Raw genomic sequence first — 24,177 nt, 5'->3', positions numbered from 1 at the left:
TTGACTGAGATGGGCTGATTTCAAAAAACATAGGAATACTATCCAACCACCTCAGAATTAGACTTGACTACTTCTGTGCCTGGTTTAGATGCCCCAAGAGTTGTAGTATCATTGCTGCAGCCAGACATACCTAAAAGTAAAATGTGTTAAGCACACATTAAATAATGTAGTTTAAAAAGTTGTTTAATCTCACCAATATTCTTAACAAATATTCTGTAACACGACTAATTTATCTGCCGTCAGAATGTGCTCCAGAAGATGATCTATAATCACGTTGAGTATCTATTGATTATAATAGGTAAGCAATTCAAAAAAAAGTATGCAGAATATAGAAATACAGACCTCAATGATTAAGAAATAAATTCATACAATTATTTTAGATATGAAACAAAATTTAAAAGATCGGAGGATCAGCTTAATTTGACAGATGAAAAAACTCATCCAAAGATATCTGAAGCCAAAATATTAGTTATTAATGGCCCACATAAACACAAAGTTTTAGACCAGGACTCAGACTTCTTCTACTTCCCTGACCAGTGCTCTTTTGAATTGATTATGACTGTTCATTCTCTAAGTGAAATACTATACCCAGATTTCATTAAAAAAAGTTTAATAAAAAAAAAGTTTAATAGACTACTTCAGCTTCTAACTTATTCAACAACATTTACAGAAAGCCAACTATAAATGAAGAACTCTGCTAGGCACTAAGGGGAAAGAAGAGTAAAATAGAATTCACATTCTACCAGTACTCTGAATTAAGGAGACAGATAAAAAATTACAAGGCACCATGTCAGGTACTATAATACAAAGAAACAAATTTTTACTTTTGAAATACACTGGAGGGAAAAATTTTACAATTTCAGTTTGTAAACTGAACCCAATACCACATTAGAAAAATACAATATGAACAGGTAGGATTGGGAGCCTGGATGGCTCAGTGGGTTAAGCCTCTGCTTTCGGCTCAGGTCATGATCTCAGGGTCCTGGGATCGAGCCCTGCATCGGGCTCTCTGCTCAGCGGTGAGCCTGCTTCCCCCTCTCTCTGCCTGCCTCTCTGCCTACTTGTGATCTCTCTCTCTCTCTCTGTCAAATGAATGAATAAAATCTTAAAAGAAAAAAAATGAACAGGTAGGATTTTCCCAGGAATAAAAGACTAGTTCAATTTCCTGATTTGCATATTAATATATACTGTATTCATAAATCTAAGGGAAAAATATAGTTTTCTTCACGGATTTTGAGATCTTCTGACAAAATTCAACATCCATTTAAAATGCAACATTCAAGGAGAAAGGAATCAAGGGAGACTTTCTCAACATCATTTCTCATCAAGTCCTTGGGCAACAAACCAGAGAAAGTGAAACCTTAGCTAAGGGGGGGACTACTGTATATTTTAGGGATATTATTGTTTCAGCTGTGGTTGTAAGCAAATGATCCTCCTTCTGACATACCGTCAGATCAATAGCAACCTAACACTACATCACAACATCTATGTCACTCACATCAACTTCATCTCATCACATGGGCATTTTATCATCTCACATCACCACAGGAAGAAGGCTGAGTACAGTACAGTATAATAAGATATTTGGAGAAAGAAAGAGACCACATTCACATGACTTTTATTACAGTATATTGTTATAATTGTTCTACTTTACTACTGTTGGTTTAATCTTTTTTAAAGATTATTTATTTAGGGGCGCCTGGGTGGCTCAGTGGGTTAAAGCCTCTGCCTTTGTCTCAGGTGATGATCCTAGGGTCCTGGGATCGAGGCCCGCATCGGGCTCTCTGCTCAGCGGGGAGCTTGCTTCCCTCCCTCTCTCTGCCTGCCTACGTGTCAAATAAATAAATAAAATCTTAAAAAAAATTATTTGTCTGAGAGAGAGAGAGAGCACGTGTGCACAAGCAGGGGGAGCTGCAGGCAGAGGGAGAAGCAGACTCCGCACTGAGCAGGGAGCCCAATGTGGGACTTGATCCCAGGATTGTGGGATCATGATCTGAGCCGAAGACAGACACTTAACCGACTGAGCCACCTAGGCATCCCTGTTATTAATTAACCTCTTAATATGCCTAATTTATAAATTAAACTTTATCACAGAAAATTCACACACCAAAAAATGGTATTAAAATGGCCCTCCAAAATATTAAAGTGTTCAAATTCACTCACAATTAGAGAAGTGCAAGTTAAAACAACACCAAGATACCATTTCTCACCTATTAGATTGGCAAAAAAATTTTTTAAAATAACAATAAACATTCTGTTAGTGAGGAAATAAGGGAAAAAGTCACTTTCATACTTTGCTGATGGGAATACATATTGGTACAACCATTCTGGAGGGAATATTGGTGATGCCTAAGAATATCACATATGGATTTACTGCTGGACCCAACAATCTCAATTCTAGGACTCTATCTTGGGGAATACACCTCCAAAATTACAAAAATACATAGACATGGCAGTATTCTTCATAAATATAAAATATTAGAACAGCCTAAATGTCTGTACATAGGAAAATGACTGAATAAACTATGGCAGATCCGAAGAATGGCGTACTATGCAACTGCAAAAAAAAAAAAAAAAAAGAGGAAGATCTCTATGAGATGGAGTGATTTCCAGCACATATATAAAGTAAAAAAGCAAAATAGGAGTTATCATGTGCTCCCCTGTATTCCTCAGCAGCACTGTTAGGAAAATATATAATTATTATCCAGCTCAAGAAAAGGCCGAAAAATCCTAGGCATATAGGGAAACAAATCAAATTTCTGAGAATTACAGAGGTAAGTACTAAACCTGTGTTTTATTTATATTCTTTAAATGCTGTAACCTTCATATTTATTTTTTAGAAGTCTGTTCACAACTTTGATAACTAATATACATGGGAACAAAAAGATTTAAAAAGTTAATAACTTGTAACCTGTACTGTTTAACTTATGTGTTTTTTGATCTTTACATAAATTCAGTTATCTTTAAAAACTGTTTTCAGGGCGCCTGGGTGGCTCAGCGGGTTAAAGCCTCTGCCTTCAGCTCAGGTCATGATCTCAGTGTCCTGGGATCGAGTCCCGCATCGGGCTCTCTGCTCAGCGGGGAGCCTGCTTCCTCTTCTCTCTCTGCCTTCCTCTCTGCCTACTTGTGATCTCTGTCTGTCAAATAAATAAAATCTTTAAAAAAAAAAAAACTGTTTTCAAAATAGAGGCACCTGGTTGGCTCGGTCAGTTAAGCATCTGCCTTCAGCTCAGGTCATGATCCCACAGTTCTGGTACAGAACCCACGTCAGGCTTCCTGTTCAGTGGGGAGCCTACTTCTCCCTCTCCCTCTGCCCCTGCCCCTACTTATGTGCGTGCATGCTCTATCAAATGAATAAATACAATTGAAAAAAACTGTTTTCAAAATAGAATGATAAACTGCTATTACAAAACTACCATTGGGGCGCCTGGGTGGCTCAGTGGGTTAAGCCTCTGCCTTCGGCTCAGGTCATGGTCTCAGGGTCCTGGGATCGAGCCCACATCGGGCTCTCTGCTCAATAGGGAGCCTGCTTCCCCCTCTCTCTCTTTGCCTGCCTCTCTGCCTACTTGTGATCTCTGTCAAATAAATAAATAAACATCTTTAAAATTTTTTTTTAAATTTTTTAAAAATTAAAAAAAAAATAAATTTCAAACAACCATTAATGCTCAGGCTTCATAGGCCAGTTTGTACTGCAGGCCAAAAATGCCTCAGGTCATCTTTGGGGCTCTATTTCTATAAATCAGCCAGAGGTATTCATTAAATAATGAAGTGTAAGAACAAATGACCTATAAAAGTGAATTATTAATTAGCATTTATAAAAAGTGCATAAATAATATCCCCTGAAGTTTATAATTCATCCAACTGTTTGGGACTGTTTTTAATTCCGCTATTAAAATCACATTTTTTTTTTAAAGATTTTATTTATTTATTTGACAGAGAGAAATCACAAGTAAGCAGAGAGGCAGGCACAGAGAGAGGAGGAAGCAGGCTCCCCGCTGAGCAGAGAGCCCGATGCGGGGCTCGAACCTAGGACCTGGGATCATGACCTGAGCCGAAGGCAGCGGCTTAACCCACTGAGCCACCCAGGCGCCCCTTAAAATCACATTTTAGGGGCACCTGGGTGGCTCAGTGGGTTGAGCCGCTGCTTTCGACTCAGGTCATGATCCCAGGGTCCTGGGATCGAGTCCCGCATCGGGCTCTCTGCTCAGCGAGAAGCCTGCTTCCCTCTCTCTCTCTCTGACTGCCTCTCCATCTACTTGTGATCTCTCTCTGTCAAATAAATAAATAAAATCTTTAAAAAAAATAAATAAGTAAAATCACATTTTAATCTCCATAAACTGAATGAACTAGATGTATGCAGAGGGAAATTATATAAGGACTTTAACCGGAATTTAATGAGGGGGAATTCTATGCCCTACAATACTTAAATGGATTTAGATTTTTCCTAGGACCCAAGAAAGAGAAGCCAGGAGGTACTAGATCTGCTGGGATACTGGAAGAGGAAACAAAAGATTCCATGGATACCAGAAAAGAAAAACTGCATTTACAGTCTCCATGATGCCAATGAGTGAAAGACTGGAAGTCTAACACTAACTATGTATGGGAAAAGTGTTGTTGAACAGAAACCAGGAGTTTTTCAAATTAAGGTACTGACATACCACGCAGAGTCTGAAATGGTGTGATCAAGGCACAGGAAGACAGATATAAATAGAGCAGACATAAACAGGATAAACAGAGCACATCATACTAGAATGAGAATTTACATTCTTTTTATTAAAATAAGTACTGTATTATGGGATGTAAAGCAAAATTCACTTGAATAAAACAATACATATAGGACTTCTAAGAAATTTCTTGAATTTTTAAAATAAAATAGGAGTCTCCAAAGAAACATCTGAAAAAAAAAAAAAAAAAAGAAAATCTGAAAAGGGACACATCTTTCTAGGGGTACTTTAGTAAAAAGAAGTTGGAGAAACAGTATAAATAATTATAATATATGGGACCAAGGAGTTCTGACTGGTGAGTCAAAGACAATGGTAAGGAAGTAAATACGGAAAACTAAAAGCAAAAAGTAGCAAAATCGCTTAATTAATCTAAACTTGCTTAGTTTCTTTAGACTATTGCTGCCATTCCAGAAACTGATTACCAGGCTAAATATTAAAGAAAAGTGACTCTCTTTCTTTCATCTTGGAAGAATCTATTAGATTCTATTTGGTGTATATTTTTTAGAAGCAACCACAGCAAGAATGAGCACACAAAGCTGCCAGGTGTGGATTTTTAATACCATTCTTCCATAAAGGGAACCAGCACTCCTTGGAGAAATGGCTGATTTCTAGGACTTGGGCAGGAAATATACAAGATGAGTCTGGAACATCTAGTAGTGCCAGAAAGTCAGATGTGCTAAAAAAAGAAACAAAAAAACCCATCACCAACAAACCAAACAACAAAATTCTCACAATGATGGGGATATGTCAAAGGAATATAAAAATCAACTGAAAGAGCTCTCAACAGTCAAAGCTGAAGCAATCTGAGCTTGTACTGGATTATAAATCAAAGCATAAAATAAATACCCGTAAGTCAATATTCATATAAATAAATGATTGAATAAATTAATAAATGAGGACAAGGAGATGAATTTCCCTTGCAGAAGAATTCCAAAAAATTCACACATATACTCCACTATTAAGCAGATGGAACATAACTTCCTACTACTTCAGCTTGTACTCCAACTAACAGTGACTTTCTTCTAAAAAGTACAATATGAAAAGTGGGGGGGAGCAGTAACCTTACAGAGGATGAACCTAATAAACCCTATCTCAAGCTGGGTGACCAAGGTTAACAACAGTGGTAGGGCACATTGATAGTATTTATTCTTGATACGACGGCAATGTCACTTTACCTCTATGGGTCTTCCTTGCCAAAACACAGTATCCAGTCCAATCCTAAGAATAGCATCAGACAAATCTCAATTAAGGGTTAGTCTACAAAATACCTGACCAGTAATTCTCAAAACTATCAACTTGTAATCAAAATCGAGGAGTCTAAGAACCAGTCAAAAGTCAAAACCCTAAGCCACCCAGGGCAGGGGTGCCTGGGTGGCTCAGTGGGTTAAAGCCTCTGCCTTCAGCTCAGGTCATGATCCCAGGGTCCTGGGATCGAGCTCCGCATTGGGCTCTCTGCTTGGCAGGAAGCCTGCTTCCTCCTCTCTCTGCCTGCCTCTCTGCCTACTTGTGATCTCTATCTGTCAAATAAATAAATACAAATCTTTATTTAAAAAAAAACAAAACCAAAACCAAAACCAAGAGGGCATATGACAACTAAATGTAATGTTATATCCTGGTGTAGAAGAAGGACATTAGGAGAAAACTGATGCAATCTGAACACAGGTTAGTGCATATGAATACTGGTTCATGAATTGTGACAAATGTACCAAACTAATGCAGTATGTTAATAATAGGAGAAACTGGGAATGGGGTAAGAGGAATCTCTACACTATCTGCAATAAATCTATAAATCTGAAACTGTTCTAAAATAAGAGTTTATTATAATATAAGAATACTATGCTATATTTTATAATAATTAGTTTTCAATATTCATATCAGGTACTGAGCTAGGTAGGTCATAGGGATTTAAGAATGAGCCAAAAAAGAAAGTAAAATGTGTGGGGTGCCTGGGTGGCTCAGTGGGTTAAGCCACTGCCTTCGGCTCAGGTCATGATCTCAGGGTCCTGGGATCGAGCCCCGCATCGGGCTCTCTGCTCAGAAGGGAGCCTGCTTCCTCCTCTCTCTCTGCCTGCCTCTCTGCCTGCTTGTGATCTCTCTCTGTTAAATAAATAAATAAAATCTTTAAAAAAAAAAAAAAAGAAAGTAAAATGTGGTCCCTATCTTCAAGGAGTTTGGAGGCAATGGAAGAGAAAGACAATCATATGATCATACATAATATGTAAATTTTAACTGTGGTAAATGTGTGTTCTGGGAGGTTAGAGTATTCCCTAAGGAAACAAAACTTCTGTTGAAGTGTGAAGGACAGCTAGGAGCTAACAAGAGAAGTGAAATGTAAAAAAGTGATCCAGACAGGGATAAAAGCATTTGCCAAAGGCTCTGTAATGGCAAAGGGCAAGACAAGTACAAAGGACTAAAAAGTGGCCAGCATAGTTGAAGTGGAGAGTTAAGCAAAAGATGGTAAAAGATGAGGCTGGAGGGTGAGGATGAGTTAAGCATGGTTAAAGGGTTTTACTTTTATCCTCGAAGCAATGGGAAGCCATAGAAAGATTGGGGAGGTGGAGAGAAGAGTGACAAGCAGATGTGTGTTTCAAATAAACCACTATGCCTTCAGGATGGTTAATGGCTTAGAGAGGGGCCAAAACAGAAGTGGGCATACAAGAATGGAGGCTATTGTAGAAATTCAGGCAAGACAACGGTAACAAACTAAAGTGGTGGTAGTGGAAATGGGAAGAAGTAAACAGATTCAAGAGATTTTCAGAAAGTAAGATTAATAAAACTTGTTGATAGACTGGATGTATACAGGAACGGGAGTTAATGAGAACCACTCCTAGTTTTCTGGATTTTACAACAGGAAAGATAATGGAGTTGCTCACTGAAATAAGGAACAAAAAAAGAGGATGAATATCTGGGGTTTTGTTTTTGTTTTTGTTTTGTTTTGGGGAGGTGGCGGTGAAGGGTAATCAATTTAGTTTTAGACATGTTGTATCTGAGATACCTTTATTATACTCGAAAGAGGGCGCTAACTAGAAAGCAAAATATACAGGTCTAGAGCTCAGAGGAGATAGAAAATACACCCTTAGAAAAGCTGTCATCTTTATCCTAGAAAAGCAGCTAACTATAATCCCCAAATATCCAAGAAAAACATTAGACTTTGACCATCTGGATTTAGTTAAAACAAAAAGCTGAGAGAGAATACGGCATAGCATTTCATCAACTAAAACAAAAACTGCTAGGCACCATGGGGAATACAGAGATTTTTAAAATCCTGGTTCAACAGTAGAGCAATTATGTCACTAATCATACAGTATTTTAAAGTTTTAGCAGAGCTGGCCCACGTTGTCAGGAATGTTTTATACCTGCGCTACCCAGTAAAGTAGCAACTTAGCCACATGTGGCTGCTGAGCATGTGAAATGTGACTGGTGGGATCGAGGAACTGAATTTCTACTCCTATTTTATTTTAACCAATTTAAATAGCCACATGTAGCTAGTGCTACAGTATTAGAGCTAGTTTAGAAATTCCTCATCTATTTCATCTAATCCCCAGCAATTACCCTGCAAATTAACTGACAGTGGGTGTGGGTGACAGAGGGATTAGAACCCTAGAAACTTTCATTCCATCTGCTTATGATATTATTTGAATTTGAAGAATATATGTTGCTTGTATAATTAAAATGTTTTTAAAAGTTACTAATATGCCACATAGAAAAATTAGTAAATATAGAAAGTTCAAATAAAAATAATCTGGAAACCTACCTTTAAGAAATAACCTATAATTAATATTTAGTCATATACGAAGAGGATCTATATTTTTAACCCTTTTAGTAGAAGCACCAGAGCACCAATGTCGCTGAGTTGTAGCACATTACTTTTCTATCCCACCCCCAACTCAAAATACCTAGGAAATCTTTTTAAAAAGACGACCACCATCTCTAGAACTCAACCTCTAAACTGCCAAAAATAAACACTTAATAGTCCACTTGCCTAGCTCCCTTTACTACTGTCATCTTTTGCCACCAATGTCACACACTTTAAATGGAACCCAATCTCCACCCTAAAATGTCATGAAATCAGTCACTATAGTGAAAAGAGTACAAACTTTGGAGCTAGCAACTTTGGTTATGAGTCTGTGTTTTTCCTTTACAGCTTGGATGACCTTGGACTAATTACTTCTGCTGGTTTCCGTACCTGTTTCTTCTTTTGTTAATAAAAATGAGAATACCTAACATACAGCATCTATAAACCATAATGTCTAGCCAAAGTGGCACTTAGTAAATGACAGCTATTATGGACTTCTATGTACCTAGCACTGCCCTAATGCCCTGAAGGTAGCACTTAAACAAAACAGGTAGGGTCCTGGCCATCCTGGAAGTTACAGGTCACTGATTTAACCCTCAAGGACTCTTTCCACCTGGGATTTGAATTCCTGACCCACCCCTTATTACATGTGTGACCTCATACAAAGCACTTTATCTAAAAGCTCAGTTTCTTCATTTCTAACATGGTAATATTACCTACTTGATATGACTGGAGTAAAACTAAGAGTAAGATGGAGTATAAAAAAACTGGTGTAAAATCAAAGTATGAAAGTGCTTTGTAAGTTATTAGATGCTAAATAAACAAAAGGTATTAAACAAAGAGTAACATATTCCTCTTCTCCAAAGCAAAGCTTTCCAACCAGTGTGCCAAGAATGAATTATAGATGTGCTGAAATACTGACCCCTCCCTCAGCCTTCAGGGAGCCAGGAGAGCCAGGCTATAATCTGCCCTATAAGTAAATCATTTCCACCATGATGTAGCAAAGTCTGGAAACCTTGTTCTAAAATACTATCTCATGCTAGAAGAAATGAGTGGGTCAACTGACTCCTTTGGGTATTTAGGCCTCATCACCAACTCCACTGTTTTCATGATCCTGATTCAAAAACTGCATCACAGTTCCCTAAAAGATCAAAGATCAAGCCTGAATATCAAGGAAATATTAGCCCAAGCTATCACAGATATACAAAAATAAAAAAAAATAAAAAATAAATAAAAACTTAGATGAGAATATGGCAAAGATGTTGCCATATTTTCACAAAAGATATGAGCTACTTCCAGCAACACCCTAAGACAAAGGTTTAGAAATCACGAAGAAGAATAAAAAACATAAGAAAGAGAAAAGGAATAAAGGAAAGAGAAAAAGAAAATATATACTTCTGTAGACAATAGCTGAGAATCCACAATAGCTATTCATTGGTTTCCATGGCTGACTAAAGCTAGTAGACCAAAGATAACAAGATTATTTTCAGATTCTTTTGTTTTATAGTCTTTTTCATATACCCTAGAACTAATGCTGGTGCTCATCTGACTTTCAGACTGTCATGGTCCCTAAGTCATCATCTTTCATATTATGTGGAATAGTTCTTTCCACTCTGTATATACATAGTTAGTTCTTTCATCCATAGCCATATTTTAGCTTAAATTCACTGTTGAGGGGCAGCCGGGTGGCTCAGTCAGATAAGCATCCCACTCTTGGTTTCTGCTCTGGTCCTGATCTCAGGATCGTGAAATGGAGCCCAGAGTTGGACTCCACGTTCATCCTGGAGTCTGCTTGGGATTTTCTCTCCCTCTGATTCTCTCGCTCTCTAAAAATAAACAAATGAATCTTAAAAAAAAAAAAAAATTCCCTGCTGAATTTATTTCTTCCTTCATCCTGAGTTTATTCCCTACTCCATCCCAAATTTATCATTCTTGGATGTATTTATACCTCCAGACTCTTACAAAGCCAAGTTTATTAGTTAAAATCTTTTTCTCACTTTCCACTCCTCCTGGCATAATACACCACACACTCAACATACCCACAGATTTATATCCATCCCCATGGGAAAACTCTATCAAATAAACATTCCATAGGCTTTTGCCGAGTTCATTTCTTTCTGTCACAACTTTTAGTTATGACATTCAAAAAGGTGTTCATCTCCTGAAGATTAATAAGGGAAAAGATGTTCTTAACAGCTGATAGGAAGTAAGGTGAGATACCCCCAAGTCATGCCAAAAATGATATAAAGAAAATACAGTAGAAGCCATCTAGAGTAGTACTTAAGAGCTCAGTGTGAAGCAAACAACCTACGTTCAATCCTGGATCCACCAGTGTGCTCCTGAGCAGATTACTTTGGCTTCAGTTAATCACTTAGTTTTAGTTTCTTCATCTATAAAATGGAGATTTTAGCCATCTTACAAAGTTGCTTGAGGATTAGATGAAATAGTCACATAAAACATGTAGCATAATGCCTGGTACACAGTAAGCAAACAAATGTTATTTGTTGGTATAGTGTCAGATATATCCTATCTGTTGACTTTGTCATAAGCTTAGGAAGAAACTAATTCAGCATAATCTACTCTTTATAAAGTTATGTTTTCTGCTCCCTCAACTGATGCTAGATTGCAGGAAAATAATTTTGTGACCAGAAGAATCTGGTTACTCTTCATAAACTATGATAACCTGCATAGGTCTCTTCAAGTTCTAACATTCTATGAAACTAGTATCAAACATTCAGAACTTCAACCCTCAACCAGTAAACACTTCCCAACCAAATTAGTAAGTTAAGTTTGGAGGGATACTAACTTATTCACATGAAAGAACAATCATTAAAACACCTAATACAGAGAAGGAAAGGAGATGACAAGCAGCAACATACCAAAAATTTAAGAACTACACTACTGAAACATATTTGCCATTCCTAGCAAAGCCAAAGACTCAAAGGAAAAACAAGAAAATGAAAGCAAAGAACAACTGAAATTTAAATTTTTTATTCTGAACTGTACCTAGTAGGTTGGTGGTATCTAATATGTATTAAATAATAATATAAACACATTAGTTTATAAATCCATTGGATCTCCACAGCATCGGCCACAGCCACAAATAGCTATCCCTAAAAAGAAACCTCAAAACCACAAATCAGGAACTAAATAAGTGGGCAGTCTTGCTTCCTTCTCTAGGTCTAAGAAAAAATTTAGAAACACTGACATTTTGAAGCAGTTAAGAGATTTCAGCATAAAGTTAGAATCTCTGCATTCTACTCTCCCAATACAAGCTATTTAGTTTGTAAAAATAAAAGCTCCACAAAAAAAGTTGTCATTAACTTGAACAAGACACTAAGGTATGGTTTTTAATCTATCTGGAGGATTTGTATCTCCTTTGAGGATCTGATTTTGTTAATGGACATTCTCCCCCAACTTCCCCTGCCCACGCACACAAAAAAATTCTGCACATTATTTCAGGGATGGGAATGAGGAGACCACTGAAAGTTATGGACTCCCTAGACTATGAGACTCAAAGGCATAAACCAGGATTAAGGCAAACGCATTTATTAATTTGAAAAGGAATGAAAGTAAATGACGCAGAGATTTTCACTCAAAAAATAAAATTAGAAATATTTTCTATTTTCTCAGATAAGGAGTGTTAGAGTAGTCAGGAGAAGGTGCTGGTCATGTTGAGCAAGGAAAACAAAAAAGAACCGAGTTAGAGAAATTCCGTACTTTAATCTAGGAAAAAACAAAGGGGAGGAGACAGAAATCCTAAAAGGGGATGGCTTGAGGATCTGTAGGAAGTGTAAACTATGACTTTTTGAGATCAAAGGGTTCAAGAGGGAGATAAAAACAAAACAAAGGAAGCAATAAAGTAAAAGGGAAAAGCGTCTAGAAACTGTTCTTTACAAAAGCAAACAAACAAAAAAACCGCTTTCCTTTTCCTAGACACGTAAACAGTAACTTGGCAAAAAGGAACCGACTAGAAGACGACAGCACGACTTCCTTCCCAAACTCCAGCATTCCTTGGCCGTCCTCAGGCTTGGGACGTTTCTTAGGAAGGCTCCTCCCTGCACCCGTGCCCCGTGAACCTCTTGGAGGGACTATCACCATCTCCATTCCTCCCACTGCGGGAGAGAGGAAGTAGGGGATGCAGAGGGCGCAGGAGGGGGAAAAAAAAAAAAAGACTGGACATCAAACCTGAAGGTGGCCCACTCCGAGAGACTTAGTGGAGAAAGACCTGGATCCCGCCACCCCTTTTCCCATCCAATGCATGCAAGGAGAGAGAGTGCAACCTTGCAAGGGCCAGTCCTCCCTCTTTACCGGCTGCTTCGGGACACAGAGGGTTGGGGCAGAAACGAAAGGCCGAATACTTGGGCAGATTCGGCACAGCCTAGGGACTAGTGTCTAGTGAAAGTCCGGAATGGGAAGCTCCAGAAGCAAAGTGTCCGCCCCCGCCAACTACCTCGAACTAGCCCGCCCCGTCCCTTCCCTGCGGACCGGCTCCGCCCTCACCTGTCTGTGGGGAACTTGGCAGCTCTCACGTCGAGGATTATCCCTGCCGCTGCTCTCGGGAATCGCCTCAAACCTGGCACCAAGCGAGCGGAAACGCAACCTGGGCCTTTCCTTCTTCCCCTCCCCCCACGCACCTCGGATCCTCGGGGGCGGGGAGCAACTGCAGCTGTCACAGCCCCACACTGACCAACCGCCGAGGACACTCAGACAGGCTGCCTCTCAAGCCGGCCTGTGGCACCAACACTGAGAGCAGCGGAGCCGGAAGTGAGGAGACCGGAAGTAGCGTGTCCTTGGCCCTGGACGGCCCCTCTCTCCCTCAATCTGGCCAGGCCCAGCCGCGTCTCGATGGTGCCAGCGCGCCTCCCTTGAGGCCTCCTCCGCCCCTCTCCTGGAGGCTGGCCCCGCCCCTCCCGCTGCGGCCCTAGCAACCACATCCGGGGCTCCGCGGGTGCTGTTGCCCGGGTAATTTTCTGGCTGCGGCCGATCACAGAGGGGTGTGCACCCGGGTCCCGGTGCACCTGCCAGAGCCGGGAGCTTGCAGAAGGGCGAGCTGGCCTGGTCTTGAGTGGTCGGAGGTCTCCTGGATCCCTCAGCATCCCTTCTTTCTCACTCATACACCCCAGCTTCACGCGTTAGGCGTCCCCCCAGCAGACGGTGAGCCGGTGGCGGGAGGGTGGAGGTGGACGTAACTCGCCGCCACGCATATCACAGGAGAGCCGAAGCTTTCTCAGCTGCGGGAGAGCACGTAGAAAGTTGTTTCAGCCCCGCGGGGAGTGGAGGGTGGCGGGAATGCGGGATTAAGGAACAGACGCGATGCGGGCGCCTCACCCTCTCTTCCCCCGGTGTCTGGAGCGCCCCACTCCGGCCACGTCACTCACGCCCACCCCCTTCAGGAAGACCAGACCTCCAAGCCTGGCGTCCCTGACTTCTTGACTTGCTGTCTTTGTAATCACTCTGCCCTGCTCGCTCGCCGACGGTGGACCCCTTATACTTTTCTTTCCTGCTCCTGTTTCTTTATCCAGATGACTGAGTTCTGCTTTATTTGATCGCCCTATTCCTTCTTAGGTAGATCACTGCCCTGTCTACAGAAACCGCCGAGCAATCCTTTCTCTCGGAGCCCTTTGTAGTTTACTAAGTTGAGACCCAGCCTGTGCTGTGGATAGTCTCCTTACTCCCGGCGCTGAATGGAGGGAATGTATGGCTGCGCAGTGGTAATAGGCATACCTTAAGCTCATTTGCATAGAGTACCTACAGTTGTCCATCCACATCTCTCATCAAGGTTCTGAGCTGTTTTTCCTTTGAAAGCCTTGCATGCTCATTTTTCACTTGTAGAAATGCGAAGGATAACAGTGCTTTCCGTGGGATTTACTCTTCTTTAGACTGTACTTCTCACCTGCTTTTGTCGTATTAGCTGATGAGACATTTTTAAAGGCTCAGTGCCCAAAGACAGACCTTTGCCTTTACAAATTCTAGGAAGTTTCAGAATAGTGAATCATATATCCCTGTGCAAATATCTTCCCCATATCCGTGAATAGGAAATACCCGTGCCGACACAAATGTTTCAAAAGGAAATAACGTTATTTATCGGTTGAGATCTCCAGGAGACTTCCTCTGTCAAAAACAGTATTGAAGTCTCAAAACATGAATCTGTGTACAAAGGACCCTCATCTTAAGTGTCTCTGTCCTTAACAAAAAGAGAAGAGCAAATGTATATCACTCAAACTGTAAATGTATATCACTCAAACTGTAACTTCAGTTCTAAAGCCTCCTGTGGACTTTTCTGTTCAAAGCCATCCTGTTAGTCTTCTCAATTACAAGAAAAGGATCCCAATCTAGAATAATTACTACTCTTACTGCATAGGAACAGAATGGAATTTAATGGCTAAGTACAAGTATTCTTAGTTTCAGAAGGGTAATTAGGAAGAGGAGCATGGCAGTGCTCAGTGGTGCCTGAATGATCTGTACTTAACTGTTTGAGTTGGCTGGCACCTTAAGGATTCCTGCCAAGCGTCTTTTGAGTTTGGGAATGCTTAGCTTCATTAGAGTTAGCCTAACCATTAAATTGTTAGACTCAGAGGTGTTTCTTAAATTGAAAAGGTGGACACTTGCTTTCATTATTTGTCCTTAGCTGGATAGTTTCCTTGGCAGGTGCCCATGTTTTTGATAGAGATTCAGATGGATTCCAAACTGTTTGGAACTCATGATAATTTCTGTTTGGTGAAGGCGCCGTTAATCATGTTAGGTACTCCAGTCCAGTGTGATTCCGGTACTGCACGTGATTGCTCTTCTTACATAGTGCAAGGCTCCACACAGGATTAGCCTTCCCATGATTTCTGCTGCCCCAGGGGAAATTAGAATGTAAGTTGTCTCGAAGAAAACACTGAAAGCTACTTCAGCTGGTGATGGAAGACTGTGAAATTCTACGTAATTTATTTTGGAAAAAGGAAACAGTAGCTGGTATTTTTATTTTTTAATTTGGAAGAAATTTTTTATGCTGACAGAAAGACCTTATTTTAAATCTAACCCTACTTAGATGGAGATCTTTCTTTCTTTCTTTCTTTACCCTCTCTCTTTTTTTCTTTGCCCTAGAGTTTGGTGAATTCTGCCTGCTCATTCTCTTTAGGAAGAATAGAAGATTACTTCTTTTCTCTAAATTGGCATCTATGTTTGGAGAGGTAAGGAAAAAGGTAATAGTTGTCTGCTCTGTATGTTTATGACATGGGGATTATCTACTAATTTACCTTTGTACTGTTACTGGCTATTATTCAGCTTTTGAAAAATCAGATGCTATTTATTCAGTTGGCTTGTAGGAAGCCTGTATTTCATTTATTGACCACAAGTGAAGGGGGGCAACAGGTTAGAGCATATTATTCCTTTCTGAATGAATTAAATGTGCACACCACCTTTTTTCTTCACTTTAAATGTTGAATACTGTATGCTGCATATAAATATTATTTCCTCAAGAGAAAAAAAAGGTGATACCTTCAGATCTTTTCTAGGGGAATTCTGGTAATGTTACAATAATTTTATCACTCTCTATCATCAGGTCCCTTTTCATGGAAACATATTTAATTAATGATTGCACGGTGTAATTCTCTGGAAACAGAGGATTAGAGGATAGCGATAAATGGAACATCTAAAGAAGCCTGTGAACAGTAGTCTGAGTGGAGCATAAGAGTAGAAATTACTTTAACTACAAAGAGAAAAAAACTGAAGTATTTCATAATTCCATTATCTAGAATTAATATTCAACATTTTATCAGGTTTTTTTCTATGCATTTATATTTTTTCTACATTTATTTAAGAAATTGTTACTTAGAACCGACTGTCTGCTGGACATGAAGCACTGTAGGAATAGCCATGAGCCTCTACACTCATGTAACTTATAGTATACGCTAGTTTTGTTGGCATACAGTTTCACATTTTGCTTTTTTCACTTAAAATATTATGGAATTTCCTTCATATCATTAAATATTCTCCTTCAGTGGCTCAGTAGTATTTTAACTTATATATTAATTTATTTACTTAGTCCTTTTAATACATTTCGGTTCTTTCCTGTTTGGTCTGTAATTATAAAACAACAATGTGAGGAATATTGTTGTATGGTAAAATTCTAAGATGACTTCGAATGATTCTCACTTTGTATAATTCCCTCCCATATGAACATGATAGGACATCATTCTCATCATGTTATATTACATGCACAAGGGATTTTTGCAGGTGTAATCAGTTGACTTTAAATTAATCAAAAGGGAGATGATCGGGATGGGCCTAAACTGATACGGGAGCCTTTTAAAAGCAGGAAGTTTTCTCCTGCTGTGGTTGCCGCGATGAAGGCAGAGAGATTCAAAACATAAGAGAGATTTGACAGGAGGAAAGTTCTCTATTGCCGAAATGCAAAGGGCCAGAGTCAAGGATCCGAACCAGGAGCTGAGAGCAGTCTCTGCTGACGGCCAGCAAAAAACTCAGGGACCTCAGTTCTCCAGCCACAAGAAGCTGAATTCTGCAAATAACCTGAATGAACTTGCAAGCAGATTCTTCCCCAGAGCCTCCAGATAAGAGTCCCATTTGACAAACATCTCGATTTCTGCCTGGCGAGATCCTAAGCAGAGGATCCGGTTGAGCTCACCTGGACTTCTGGCCTGCAGAACTGTGAGATAATAAATGGGTATTGTTTTAAGCTACTAAATGCAGCGATAGATCATGAATACATGTGTAAGCCAGGTTCTTTTTATATTTATAATTATTTGTTGGGGATAAAATCCTAGGTCTGAACTTGTTCAGTGAAAGTTACCCATATTGTTAAGGTTTTTGTATCATATTACCAATTTGCCCTTCATAAGCTTTGTACCAATTTATATACCTCCTCACAAACTATGTTATGACATTCTGGCAAATGCTAGATACTGCCATTCTGATAGGCAAAAACAAAACAAAACAAAAATAATGAAAAAGTATCTCCTGTTTTGAAAGAAGATTTACATTTCTCTTGTTACCAGTAGAATTGACTATTGTTTTCTTGGTGTTCACTTGGTAGGTCTTTTTTAGTGACTTGCCTTTTCTTATTCTTTAGTTGGCTTTACCGTTGACATAGAGAAAATAGCATCTAACGTGTAGTCCAGTGTTTCTCTTTTGTAACATTTTCAAGGAGTAGAATGATTAATGATCTTAATTGAGAGAGTGGGTACTTCTGAGAAATATCACCTCCTGCCATTACTCCCTGCAAGAAATATCCCAGACATTATACTGTGGGAGCATGGAAAATGTTAGCGTCATTGATTAAACAGTATTGATGCCTTGTTCTTTTTTAGGGAAAAAGTCTGGCTTGTCTGGTTTTTCATTAGGCATGTGGTTGTTTCGGGAATAAAGACGTATTTTATATTACCATGGGAAATTGTAGGTTTCATTACTGTTTTGGAAGGAAATATATGCTGTTAACTCTCAGAAAACAACTAATATCTTCCTAAATAAACATATCATTATTTTCAGTTTGATCAAGATAATCACTAATCTCTGTGTATATTATATTGCTTTATTTGGGAGGGGATATGGGAGGAAATTCAAGTGACTTTTTCTGTTATCCTCGTTATTTGAGGTGATAGGGTTTATTTCTGAGAAATGATGAAATAAAGCAGAAGGCAAAAAAGAAGGAAGGAAGAAAAGAAGAAGGGAAAGAACAGAAGACAAAAGGAAGAGAGAAGTTGGGAGAGTCCCTTTTTCCCTTAGAGCATAGTTTTGCATGGTTTTCTCTTAAAAAATTTGTTCTTGCTACCTCAATTTCTGAAGGTTGGTATCTTCCTAATAAAAGTGAGATATTTTAAAATGTTTATTTGAAGTAATTGTAGACTTATAGAAAATTACAGAAAAATGTGCAGAGAGGTCCCATACATGAGAAAGGGGTTTTTTTGTTTATTTTTTAGTTGAATGATCAAAGCTTATTTATTTAGAAAGGTCAGCCCACTTAGCATTTGGATACGGTTGCTATTTGTGTTCACAGAATTCATAAAGGCCTATTCTTACATTCTTTTGTAGAGGCTTGATATTGTTTCTGTTTTGTTTTGGGTTTTGTTGTTGTCATTGTTGTTTGGTTTTGTTTCGTTAGGTTCAGATAGGCGTTGAAATGCTGCCTCGGTTTGACTTGGTGCTGGGGACATAGAGTGTGTAACTATTATCAGAGGAGGCCACACTAGTGTGATTCAGAGATACTCCAATACAGTGAAAAGAATGGTAGAGTTTACATTACAAAGCCTGGATTCTGGGCTGCACTCAACCACATTATAACTATATGAGCTTTGAAATTCAGTTTTATCTTCCTCCTGAGTTGTTTGGAATACAGGAAATAAAGGTGTTTAGAAACTAAAGCCCTGGGCTATCGTAATTATTATTAGCACTTTTTTACAGTAACAGCAGGAAACTCCTTTACCACTTGTAATTCCTATGATAAAAATTACTTTTTTTAGACAACAAAGGCAGAGGAATTTTGACAAAAAGTCTTGTCCAAAAATTTTGTGCAAAAAAATGCACATGACATCTTGAAACCTGGCAGCACAGAGCAAAAAAACCTGAGGGACATTGTGCTCACACTATTTCACACAGTAGTAACACATGCTCATCAAATTAGCTTGTTACTTTGGCCTGCGGTAGGCCCCGAGCCTGTAGACTCTTGTAGGGTAGGTGCCACCTGGGAAGGTAGGGGCAAGCCTATCTAGGTCGTGACTGTGACTGTTCTCACAGTACTGTTTGATTTTTGAGAATCTCTGCTTTCAGTATATATTTCAGTGGGATTCTTGCTTCTGTTTGCAAGTGGGATTTTGAAAAATATTTGAATTAAAAGGATCAACACAGCCAAGGGGGCATTAGAGAGAGAGAGTAATGACGGATCATCACCAAACATTCATTGAACACTTTGTAAGGGGCCGAGTGCTGTGCTCAGTGCTTTCCACTCGCTTGTTGAATCTCCTTGAGTGTCCGATAACCCTGTGAAGTCGGGACTGTAGTTACACCTGTTTTACAAATAAGGAAGCTGAAGCCTCATATGGTTAAATAAACCACCCAGGATCACATAAGTTTAGATGGCAGAATCACTTGTCAACTCAGGTGTGTCTGACACCAAAGCCCATACCCTTCCAGTATAATAAGCCCTTTATTTTACAGATAGGGAAGGAGAGGTCCTGAGAGATTAAGATCCGTGGTCACTTTCCTTCTTAGTCCGGTCTGGGTCTTTTTCTGCATTATCGCCTCTTAATCATTTGCTTGTTCCTCTACATGTTGTTGATTTTTTCTGGCCTCTGTGCATCTGGCTAATGTGTCAAGCTGGTCCAAAGTTACGAGGTTTGTAAGCGTTTAGATGAAACAATATTTAGATTTTTAAAATTTGTAATGGAATCACTTGATTGGATTTTTAGTGAAAGCTTTTCTACCCGACTCCTATAAAGGGGACGCTCTCTCCCATGTGCTATTAAAAGTTGAACCTTGTGACTACTGTCTGTGTTTTTTTTTTAGAGAAGTCAGAGGGGGCAGTTGTGACTTCATGTGAAAAATAGCCACCAAAGATCTATCCAGCATCATTTTTAGTTCTTTAATTTTGGTAAGCGCCCATTTTTAAAACAAATTAAATTTGCCTAAATTATTTCAGAAGTATATATTACAAAGCACTTGAAAGCAAGCGAGAATTCAAAAGCACAGAGCAGAGCTAGAGGGCTTTTTACAGAGACCTTTAGGAGGTAAGCATTTCTCATGAAAGCTTGGTTATTAGATTCGCAGAAACATGTTCTGATTCTTTTCATTATTATTAAAAGCATAACTAGTTAGTATAAATATTTTTTTGATATTCAGTGGGCACATCGTTCCTAAAATAGCTTTCTCTTTTCTTCTTTTCTTTTCTTTCTTTCTTTTTTTTTTTTTCTATTTTCAAGAGGCAGAAGATATACCCTCCAGTCCTAGAAGGATTCTACCACTTTCTTCTCCACCCTGAAGAGACTTGGAAATTAATGGGTAACAGTTTGCATGAAAATTACTGAATGCATTTGCTTCTTATCTCAGAGGCCTTCTGCGGAGAATTAATAGGAGGTTGAATGCGCGCGTGGATAAAATGGATCATCTTAAAGGATTGAAGTTCCAAAAATATATCAGCAGGACTGGACAGGTTTGACATAATGAGATTTCTATTTTAGCTTGACTTCTGGAGCACTGAATAAACTATAAACTGAGCCGCACAGGTCCTGGGAAGGAAGTTTCTCTTTTAAAATATTCTAGCTGTGTGTAATGTTTTTTTTATTCAGGACCTTTGAAAATACATTTACTTACCGATTTTTAGAAATTTAAAGAAACAGCCACCAGCAAGACGAACGATCTCTGCATAAGCACTGGTGGAGATGGCAGAAGCTTCGGAGGATGCCTCAGCCCTGCCCGTGACAGTGAAGAAAAAGAAAAGTTTATCCATTGAAGAAAAGATCGACATCATAAATGCAGTAGAAAGTGGCAAGAAAAAGGCAGAAATTGCAGCTGAATATGGAATAAAGAAAAATTCATTGTCTTCTATTATGAAGAATAAAGACAAAGTTCTAGAAGCCTTTGAATCTCTGAGATTTGATCCAAAGAGAAAAAGACTGAGAACTGCTTTTTACACAGATCTGGAAGAGGCATTAATGAGGTGGTATCGAATTGCTCAGTGTCTAAATGTACCAGTTAATGGTCCAATGTTGCGTCTAAAAGCTAATGATTTTGCCCAGAAACTGGGACATAATGATTTTAAGTGCAGTAATGGATGGCTGGATCGCTTTAAATCTAGGTATGGTTTAGTATTCAGAGCTCAACCTGTAGAAGCTACGGGTGTACCAGTAGACCCTTCAACTGTCTGGCATCAAAATGTACTTCCTTATTATTTAAATGATTATCATCCTAAAAATGTTTTCAATATAAAAGAGACTGGGCTGCTTTATCGAATGTTGCCTACAAATACATTTGCATTTAAAGGAGAGACATGCTCCGTCGGAAAGTTATGCAAAGACAGAATAACTCTGGTGGTTGGGACAAACATGGATGGCTCAGAGAAACTTCCTTTGCTTATCATTGGAAAAAACAGAAATCCACATTGTTTCAAAGGTATAAAATCATTGCCTGTGTGTTATGAAGCTAACAAAATGGCATGGATGACCTCAGACTTATTTGAACAATGGATGCGGAAGCTTGATGAGAAATTTCAAGCCCAACAACGAAGAGTGGTGATTTTTGTTGATTCTTTTCCTTCACATCCAGAGGTAAAGAACCTAAAGTCCATTGAGTTAGCATTCTTTCCATCATGTTTATCTTCCAAATTTATAGCAATGAAACAAGGTGTTATTAAAAGCCTTAAAATAAAATATCGACATTGTCTTATCAAGAAATTTTTAAGCTCTGTTGAAGGCAGCAAAGAATTTACATTTTCCCTACTAGATGCAGTTGATACTTTGCACCTTTGTTGGAGGGCTGTAACCCCAGAGACTATTGTTAAGAGCTATGAAGAGGCAGGATTCAAATCTCAAAAGGGAGAAAGTGACAAGACCAATGCAGAGACAGACGCTGGTCTTGATTTGGTTGCCCATGCTCAGGCAACAGGCGTGGAATTTCCTGAAGGTTTATCTATAGAAGAGTATGCTGCCCTGGATGATGATTTGGAGACATGTGAAGCTGCACCAGAAACTGATTCGGTATGGACCGAAGAAAGTCCATCAGAGGAAACTGGATTTTATACTTCTGATGAAGAGGATGATGATGGTTCTCTAGGAAGTGAACTCCCTTTGCCATCAAAAAATGAGGCATTAACTGCTTTAGATACTCTTAAAAATTTTCTTAGAAGTCAAGATATAAATGATGAGCTTCATAATTCTTTAGCAGACCTTGAAATTTTTATTAACTCATCATCTAAATAATTATTTGTGGTACAATATCTGAAGAGTAATAGTTTTTCCTGATGTATTTTACTCTACGAGGTATATAAAGGGAAAATACCACTTAAACATTAAAAAAAAGAAAAAGAAAACTTTGGTTTAATTGCATATGTCTTTGACCTGAATAGCAAAGTTCCCTAGGTAGATTAAATAATGAGTAAGTCAATGAAAAGTATGAATTTCAATTTAGCAAGTTTTGGGGGAGTATAAAATGTATTTCAGAGGCCTTGTACTTGAAATACCTGATATAAATGTCAAAAATAAAAAACTCTTCAGCTATTTGATTCATACAGGTTGAATTGGTGATTGCTATTTTCTTTAAGTGCAGATCATGTTCTAGAATTTTTTAATTTATCTACCTCGTCTTAGAAATAAAATATCTATTACTTAGATATTTATTTTTATAATGACATATATCTAGCCTCATATCAAATATTAATTTTAAATTACTTTTCTTGTAACTAGCTTATCTTGCTAAGAAATTATGAAAAAGTACTGAAAATAAAATCTGACCCAATTATACACCAAAGTGATTAAAAATATATGTCTCACTACTTTCCAGTTACTTCTGTAGAAGGTCAAATGAAAGACGATGACCTTATCAGATGCTTTTTGTCATCTATAACCAAATGATTTGGATTCTTCCTAAATATTTGTTTGTCTATGTGTGTGTTTAGTAGAATAATCTATTACTGAAACATTTGTGAACTCTTATATTTATATTTTAATAAGATTAGTCTTAAAAAGTATATATGAAGACATATATGAAGTTACTAGAAAAGAAAGTGTTTTATGTGGTTCTTAGTTTTCTAATTTTAACAGATGAAACTTTTAATCTATCATTTTATTTTCTTGATTTTACTGAATTTTATTTTCAGGGAAAACAGTGTCTTTTCAGCATATTTTGATATATTTAATATTTTTTTCTTTCAAATTCAGTGGCTAACATATTGAATTAAATTTCTGTCTGAGGAAGTTTTGTCTACAGAGTGTTTTAAAATATTGTGTGAAGTTATTTACTCTCTGTCCATAAAGTAGCCTTTAAAAGTAGAAAAATATAACGTGTCAGACTTTTCTGTTGTGAAATTTTAAATGCCAAACTTATTTAATGTATTACATATAATTTAGGGTACACTTTGAAAAGTATTTTGAAAAAGTGTAAAATGTTATACGGATTATTTTTATTGTGAATTATTAGTCTGCAAAAAAATGACACATTTGGAAGGAAATACTTATAGAAAGTATTTTTATTTTCCATTGTTGATTTATTCAGCTTTTGAGGTTTAGTAATAGCAAGCCTTAAAAAATATTCAATTAAGAAAATTTCTTGTAGATCATCATATAGATTTAGTTAATCAAAAGCATTTAAATTAATGATTTAATTTAAAGTTTTAGCGTAGTTGAACTGTGGACCTGAATCATGGATCTTAATCTCTCGGAAGAGCCCTAGCCGTAGCTAGAGCACCTGGCCTATGTTGAGCCTTCAGTCATTCTTTTCTCTTTCTCTACTCCATACCGTTTTGATATCAAATATTTTTATTTAATCATTCCAGATATTCTATGACATAGGAATTATTACTTCTGCTTTTATAGATGAGGAAATTGAAACCTGAAAAAATAATTTGGTTAAAATCTCAGAACCAAAACCAAAATGCAGTAGTAGTTCCCTGTCACCTAGTCCTTGTGTTTCTATCACCACACTGCTTCTTTTCTATACTCCATTTTA

At 38.2% G+C, this 24,177-nt stretch overlaps 2 protein-coding genes across 19 annotated transcripts in view; one reads left to right on the top strand and one right to left on the bottom strand.

Annotated features, from left to right (window-relative positions):
* ARFIP1 (ADP ribosylation factor interacting protein 1) overlaps positions 1–13,274 on the bottom strand; it is a 107,157-nt gene extending 93,883 nt beyond the window's left edge. For 2 of the 7 annotated variants that reach the window (XM_047717666.1, XM_047717672.1), the window contains exon 1: positions 13,024–13,246. The gene's annotated coding sequence lies outside the window, so the exon portion shown is untranslated. Of the gene's footprint in view, positions 1–10,831; positions 10,947–12,803; positions 12,902–13,023 lie in introns of all 7 variants that reach the window. The other 5 variants (XM_047717671.1, XM_047717670.1, XM_047717668.1 and 2 more) reach the window with 5 other exon arrangements.
* An 84-nt stretch (positions 13,275–13,358) lies between these two features.
* On the top strand, positions 13,359–22,741 carry TIGD4 (tigger transposable element derived 4). 12 transcript variants are annotated; one of them, XM_047717660.1, is made up of 4 exons: positions 13,359–13,485; positions 15,613–15,698; positions 20,026–20,110; positions 20,439–22,741. In XM_047717660.1, the coding sequence occupies exon 4, from the start codon at positions 20,898–20,900 to the stop codon at positions 22,431–22,433; it is 1,536 nt and encodes a 511-aa protein (XP_047573616.1). In that variant the 5' UTR covers positions 13,359–13,485; positions 15,613–15,698; positions 20,026–20,110; positions 20,439–20,897; the 3' UTR covers positions 22,434–22,741. The 12 variants fall into 12 exon arrangements, with proteins under 12 accessions (XP_047573616.1, XP_047573614.1, XP_047573612.1 ...); XM_047717658.1 differs by having other exon boundaries at positions 13,393–13,677; XM_047717656.1 differs by lacking the exon at positions 15,613–15,698 and having other exon boundaries at positions 13,393–13,677.
* The last annotated feature ends 1,436 nt before the right edge of the window (positions 22,742–24,177 follow it).

The sequence above is a fragment of the Lutra lutra genome, chromosome 2 (assembly GCF_902655055.1).
Source record: "Lutra lutra chromosome 2, mLutLut1.2, whole genome shotgun sequence".
Taxonomy (NCBI): Eukaryota; Metazoa; Chordata; class Mammalia; order Carnivora; family Mustelidae; genus Lutra; species Lutra lutra.
This window is presented reverse-complemented; position numbering and strand designations above follow the sequence as displayed.